The 7,644-nt window shown below is 38.6% G+C and overlaps 1 protein-coding gene and 1 long non-coding RNA gene across 8 annotated transcripts in view; one reads left to right on the forward strand and one right to left on the reverse strand.

Annotated features, from left to right (window-relative positions):
• The window catches only part of LOC106869993 (adenosylhomocysteinase-like 1), a 420,486-nt gene that overhangs the window by 305,831 nt on the left and 107,011 nt on the right, over positions 1 to 7,644 (reverse strand). The window contains exon 1 of one of the 7 annotated variants that reach the window (XM_014915945.2): positions 2,709 to 3,165. The exons of 4 other annotated variants lie outside the window; for them this stretch is intronic. In XM_014915945.2, the coding sequence (XP_014771431.1) occupies positions 2,709 to 2,777 (69 nt within the window). In that variant the 5' untranslated portion in view covers positions 2,778 to 3,165. Of the gene's footprint in view, positions 1 to 2,708; positions 3,166 to 7,644 lie in introns of those variants that run through there. 2 more of the 7 variants (XM_014915947.2, XM_052966154.1) reach the window with 2 other exon arrangements.
• The window catches only part of LOC106869995 (uncharacterized), a 279,440-nt gene that overhangs the window by 150,956 nt on the left and 120,840 nt on the right, over positions 1 to 7,644 (forward strand). The window lies entirely within an intron of this gene.

Here is a 7,644-nt window from a genome sequence, read left to right on the forward strand (position 1 = left end):
GTATACCCAGATTACATATACTCCATCTCCACCCTTTTTTATTATTATTTTAAACACTACTTACTCTATTCATCTCTTTTGCCCAAACACTAAGTTAAGGGGACGTAAACATAGCAACACCAGTTATCAAGCGGTGGTGGGGAACAAACACACACACACACACATACATACACGTGCTGCTTTCAGTTTCCATCTACGAAATCTAACAAGAATTTCGCAGACCCGAAGCAATAGTAGGAAACTCCTGCCCAAGTGTCATACAGAGGGACTGAACCCGGAACCATGTGGTTCGAAAGCAAACTTCTTAGGGGTGAAAATGAGAGTATTTTAACATGTAATTTTTTGCTTTCTACCGATATTAAAACTGTAGACGATACGGGCCAACATTAATATGAACCAGACTTACTATTATTATTATTACAATCATTATTATGTGGAGCAACAACAGGCTTCAGGCATCAATCCGCATGAACGTACCAGGCACACTACAAACATATGGATTGTAAGAAATACACTGGAAAATAGTCGACCAACTTACACTGAATGGTGATATAAAAACCTGACTGAAGCCACGAACACATTGGAAATACATACATGGGCACACACCAGAAGCAAGCCGAAACGTCGAAGTCCCTAACAGGCTTTTTTCATTGAAAAAGGTTATACATATAAAATGGAGGCAGCACACACACTCAACAAGCTAGAAATAGCAGCCAAATTTCCTATAAACACGTCCTGACAAAATAGAAATGACACAGTCCGGGACAGTCTATATACCCGGCCTACCCCAACTCCTCAAAAGACGGATGTAATATCTCTGAACATAAAAGTCTGCTCGATCAGAAATCGACAAAGGATCATAACAATCGCAACAACAATATTCCGAGACCTAGAAATCCAAGCGATTTTGGAGTGGTGCTGGCTTGTAGAGAGAGAGAGAGAGAGAGAGAGAGAGAGAGAGAGAGAAAGAGAGAGAGAGTCCGGTGGCCAATCCAGACAACATATAAACCTATGAGTGGTGGCGGTCAATAGAGTTCAGTGACCGACCTACTAACAACAGCAGCTACAACAATATGTCGCGTGGATTATAGACATACACACGCAGAGCAAGAAAAGAAACAAGACAAAGTTTTAGCAGTTTGATGGATTTCGAGAAAGTCATTAAAAACAAGCAATTTTTTTCAACATTACAATTAAACACACATATATAACTGAGAGAGAGAGAGGGGGGGAGAGAGAAAGAGACAGACAGAGAGATAGTGTGTGTGTGTGTGTGTGTGTGCGCAATTTGGTGAATGAGTTTATGAAAAACGAGAAAATGTACTGAATACGTAGTATTTGTATATCTTATTAAAAACTGAAGATTCGCGAATCGTTCATTTGACTTTCACGTTGTCGATTATCGTTTGTATATATATATAGCACATACAATTAACGAGTCTGTTAGCAACAATGAGGTTAGCTGCAACTAGCAAAAACTACTCCATACGTGGAGGGTACAGTTGGAAAACTTGCTTAATACAGAAAACTCTTAAATTTTCGAAGAATCTTCTTTATCCAACACTCAAATGCTGAATTAACTCTAGATTTCGTTCAAGAGCCTACGTTTTCAGTACGGGGCACTATTGTTTGAAGTTACTTAACTATATATATATAAGGAGAGAAAGAATTGTATATTTAAAAATAACAGGAGTAAAAACAAACTACATGGAGTAAGATTAATTTATCTATTTGAAGCGGATTAAGGTCGTCGTTACTCGGAGTTCCTAACTTTCGGAATCGTCTTCTGTACCATTTAAGAGGGTAACGAAGAACCGAGTAGCGGCGGAGTTGAATTATCAACTTCTAAAGAATGTGTGTGTGTGTGAGTGAATGTGTGAGAATTAGTGTTTGTGTGTGAGTGTGTGTGCGTGTACGCGCGCATATTCGCCAAAAGATCGAATTCTAGACCCATAGTTTGATAGTTGATTGATGAACGGCATACAAACGTGTAAGTACACGCTACATATATATGCATGCATGCATGCGTGCTTTGGTGCACATGTTTCTGCATTACGTATTTGCGTGTGGGTAAGCATGTGTCTATGCACATGCTTTATTATGAAACATATTTAGCGTATATTTATCACACAGAAAAATACTAGAGTAAGCAAAGCAAATAAAATTAATTTCCAACTAACTTAGCCACAATAGTGATGCTCTAGTATGGTCACAACCCTTAGGCTGGAAATAAAAAGAAAAGCAAACACGTATCACCACCAGTTTATTTATATATATATATAATTAAAATGTACATATATATATATATATGCATATATACATACATATATGTACATATATATATGTATATATACATTTTATTTATATTATTATATGATTGAACGCCACGCATCCATTTCCAAGTAAGTTTATCTTAAATGTTACTATTATATAATTTAACAGAAGTTCTACGGAACTTTCATCTGCTATTACGTTATTTTACTCTGTTGTGTATTGAGTACTTTTTCTTGTGTCCGTAATTGCACAAACTTAGATTCTCCTAATTAATATACTATAGTAGTATATAGATGTGAGTGCACGCGCGAGATGCGTGAATTTGTAACTAAGTGACTTGATCTTTCTGTAATGTTTTTTTCTTTTTTCTCTCTTTCTTAGTTCAGACAGACATTTATTTATTTAAGAAAAAAAAAAAAAAGCCATTTCCTCACCTTGATATCTTTTTCTAAGATCGCAGCCGATGGCCTCCGCGTTCGACTTAACATCGGAACTAAGGACATGTCTGTTGGTCAGATTTATTTGTTAACCGCAAAAAATTAAAAAATAAAAATGGCACCGGCACGGAGAAGAAGACAGGAGGCAAAAGTATAGAGTATCTATGAATATATATATATATATATATATATATATATATATATATATATATATATATATATATATATATGTGTGTATATGAGAAGAAAGGAGCTTGGTCTTGCACTGGTAGAGCAACCACGCTCGGGTCGTTTATATGTCCACACACATGACGGTGACACTGTATATGGAGAAGTAAGAAGACTCGAGTTTTAAAGGCATGGACCGACTTGATGTGAATGAAGAGAAAGAGTATCTCTCGTGGAAGTTGTTAACAGTTGTAAGCCCCCTCACACTCAATACTACTGCTGCTGCTGTTGTTAAGAAATACACAACTCAATTAGAAACCCCTCCCTCTCTCTCTCTCTCTCATTCACTCTCTCGCCCACTCTTTAAAACATTCACTCAACTAATTCGATAACTCTCTCTCTCTCTCTATCACCCACATACTCTCATCTACTAATTAAATCTTCCTCTCTCTCTCTCACACACACAATCACTCTCTCTCTCCCTTATTCACACTTTTACACACACTTACTCGCTCACTCTTTCACACACATTTACTAATTAAATATCTCTCTCCTCCTCCTCCTCTCTCACTGCTTAAGGGCGAGTCACTCCATCGACTCACAAACACAAATCCTAACAGCAAAGTAACAGGATCAGCGAAGTCAGTAGTAACGAGAACAGCCGTTTATAGCAGTAAATTACTATTTTCTGAAGGGTTCACCCTCCTCCTACACACAAGAGTTGTTGGCTTATTTTTGTTTCGTACTGTATTTTTTTTCTTTTCTTTTCCATCATTCGCCCACCACTTTTCATTCATCGGAATCCAACGGTGAATATTGCATAAGGTTATCAGACCCAACGAGCAGAAATTGGAGGGAGTTAAGAAAGCAGTCAAACAATACAGAAATGTGTTCATGATAACGAAAAATCAGCGATGTAAATCGAATAGTGTTAATATAAACAATGCGTTCTGATAATTAAATGGTCGTTAATTCAATTATTAGAGACTCGTTTCGTAATGATTTTGAATGCGTCTCTCGGCTTTTGTTTAAGTTATGGATATGAAACAGGACTACCAATATAAGTTTCCCAAACAACTGGACAGACCGGTAATTCTCAACCAGAGTCCATATGACCTGGGAAGGGGGTTCCAGGTAAGATTTAGTAAAAATTTATGTGCAAAAAATCTTATACTTCTATAATGCTCAAAATATTAAAAAATTTTTAATATAATTCCAAATAATATTTAATTACAGAAATATAGGATTTTTTTTTTAAATTCGAATGGTTATGAAGGTCCGTCCAAATTAGGAATCAAAGGTCTTTTTAAAATGATTGAGAAACACTGAGATAGACGTAAATAAAATATTAGACATCTTAGCGAGTTTATATAATAATTAGCCAATTGTTTAGCTATTTTATTGAATAAAAAATAAGAGTATATATTTAAATGATGCTAAATATATATCGTAATCCAACATTGAAGAAAATAACAGAATACGGGATCGTGAGAAATGGAGAAAAATGAATAAAAGAAATACATAAGAAAACGGCATTTGATGATGGTGTGTATATTGATTACACAATTGATAAAATAGACAATGGATAAGAGACCACGTGCTGACAAATAGGAGCTAACGTGCTCTGTTGAAGCAGAATTGAATGTATTCTATTAAATTGGCGGGATAGCCATGGCATACAAGTTTGGAAAACTCGGGGTGGGGTACATTTATAAAAAATAACAGCTGATTGTCGCCAAATGGTACTTCACCAAGAATTACAGTCACGTCAATGTACATCTGAAATGTACATCTAAGATAAATAAAATTCCTTTGGTAATAATCAAAAATGGGGTGACAGCGCTAAGCAGTGATGGGTATAAAACATATGCTCGAAGAGAGTTCGAACCCGCAAGAAAGCCTTTCGATGCACTTTATCAGGGAGAAAATGTTTCACTGTAAACAGAAAGCTGTAAAAGAAAAATGAATAAAAGAAATACATAAGAAAACGGCAGTTTGCTCCTTTCTGTCAACAGCGAGAAATTTCATCCACGACAAAATACAGTGGAAGGCCATCTTGAAGGTTCGAATATGCCTCAAGCATATTTGAACTTTGTTAAGTTTGTGTTGATAATAATTGTTTAGAATTTCGGTACATGGCACAGAATTTTTAAGGGAGACACTTTTAGTGGATACTATTAACCTCGGCATTTAACTGGTGGACGTATTCTATTGCCTTTACCTACCCAAACTCTGCAAGGAGGGAATAAAAGGTAAAACTGACCTCAGCAGATATTGAGCTCCGAACGCGAAGAGCCAAAACGGATTACAGCAAAGTATTTTTTATTACGCTCTAACGCAGTGTTTCCCAACCATTTTTTGCCCATGGACCTCGTCTAATTCCCATTTTACATTGCTGGATTCTCACAGCCATTCGAAATTTTTAAAATTCTGTTATATGTTTATAATTAAATAATATTAAAAATTGTATTAGAATACTTGTTAAAATATTTTTTGTGTGGTAAAAATAAACATAACCAGTTTATTGCACATTAATATTAGCAACAAAATCTTATGTGGACCCCAGGATCGGCTCAAGGTACCGGCAATTTGGGCAGTCGTCCGTCGTCCGGGGCGCCATGTGTTTGAGGACGCCAAGGAGGGAGTGACAAAGACAAGGAAATTTTCACGACAATCAGCTTGCCCGGGGTGCCAGCAACCCTAGAGCCGGCCCTGGCCCCCACAAGGACCAGATGGACTGTTGAGAATCACTGAACGATTCGGTCAACGTGGCATCTGCCTTTGATAATAATTATCTGATTTGTCACAAGTTTGGCAATTTTGAGGGTAGGGATGGGGATAAGCTGATACTATCGTCACACTTCGCACCTCGACGGATTTTCAGCTCAGAACGTAAAAAGTCAGATGAAATATCGCAAGGTATTTACTTCAACGCTCTAACGATTCTGGTGGAGGGGCAATGATCCAGTGGTTAGGGCAGCGGACTCGCGGTCATAGGATCGGACGTTGTGAGTATTTATTGGGCGAACCCTGCTGTACTCTTTCACCACAACTTTCTCTCACTCTTACTTCCTGTTGCTGTTGTGCCTGTAATTCAAAGGGTCAGCCTTGTCACACTCTGTGTCACGCTGAATATCCCTGAGAACAACGTTAAGGGTACACGTGTCTGTGGAGTGCTCAGCCACTTGCACGTTAATTTCACGAGCAGACTGTTCTGTTGATCGGATCAACTGGAACCCTCGACGTCGTAAGCGACGGAGTGCCAACAACAACTAACGATTCTGCCAGCTCGCCACCCACCTTAATAATGTTGGTTTCAAATTTAGGCAAAAGGTCAGTAATTTTGGGGAATGGGGTAAGTCCATTACAGTGCTTATTTTATCGACCCCGAGAGGATGAAAGGCCAAGTCGACCTCGGCGGAGTTTGAACTCAGAATGTAAAGGCGGATGAAATGCCGCTAAGCATTTCGCCCGGCGTGCTAACGTTTCTGCCAGCTCGCCAACATACTTTTATAATAGTAGAAATACAAGTGTAGCTTCAAAATTAATTGCAAGCTTTTTTTTTTTATCTGTCCGCGGATGTCGTCCTGACCGGTTTCTCTTCTCTTCGGAATCTCACCAGAGAACGTTGTACCTCTTTCGCCTGTCTACCGAGAGACTAAAAGCGTGTAGTTATTTATAGCGAATACAAATCAAGAGTTAGCCAGACCAGACAGTCTAATTCATTTGGCAAGGTGGTGAATTAATTAATAATGTATAAAACAACATCTGCTAGATAATTGGAAAGGAGATGTAAGATATACCTTTAATAAGACAATTCAATTTTACCCCACGAACACAAAAGCATTTGTTTACCTTTCAAATGTGCTCTGTGTGTGTGTGTGTACAATCACACACAAAAAGCTGCAGCTATACTCATCTGTTAAACCAACAACCATGCACGCCAGTGAAACCTGGAAGACAGCGAAGATCTCTCAATTGCTGGACGGGTCCCATCTTCGCTGCCTCCGTTCAGTCCTGAGTATCTCTTACAGAGACAGGGTGAGAAACAAAAAGGTGACGAGAAGAGCAGGCATGAGAAATCCGGGAGATTTGTACCAAACTGGCATTGAGAGTTACACAAACAGCAGACCTTTGCTTAGTGCCAAAGATCCCAGGACCAAATACTGCAACAGCCTGCGTTTCAAGGGCCCACAGCTCCTCAATATCTTCCCCAAAAAGCCTTAGAGATTTGCATTGAGTGAAAGTAGGTGTCTTCAAAACAAAAGTAAAACTCCTTCCTATCAAGGATTCCGGATGAGCTTACCCCAGGAAACGCAGATAAGGACAGCAGCATCAAACACACTCATTCACCAAATGATACACGTCAGAAGAGGTTTCAAGTAGAGGTGTAGCAAAGCTAATACCGGTGCCCCAACGCGGCCGAAACTCTCGAGGTACAAAGTTTTATACAGTAATCCCTCGACTATCGCAGGTGTTACGTTCCAAAACCTCCCACAGAAATAATTAAAATCTAAAAAAATATAAATACCTATCAGCCGCAGAAACCCGGAATACTGAGGAGATCGCGATATAAACTTAAATATATTAGCTAGAAAAACCTGCGATGTACTGAGTGGGTTATAGGTGAACGGCAATGTACTAAGTGCGCGATAGGTGAACCGCAATGTACTAAGTGCGCGATAGGTGAACCGCAATGTACTGAGTGCGCGATAAGTGAACCGCGATGTACTAAGTGCGCGATTACTGTATATATTTCTATAGC

The sequence above is a fragment of the Octopus bimaculoides genome, chromosome 3 (genome assembly GCF_001194135.2).
Source record: "Octopus bimaculoides isolate UCB-OBI-ISO-001 chromosome 3, ASM119413v2, whole genome shotgun sequence".
Taxonomy (NCBI): domain Eukaryota; kingdom Metazoa; phylum Mollusca; class Cephalopoda; order Octopoda; family Octopodidae; genus Octopus; species Octopus bimaculoides.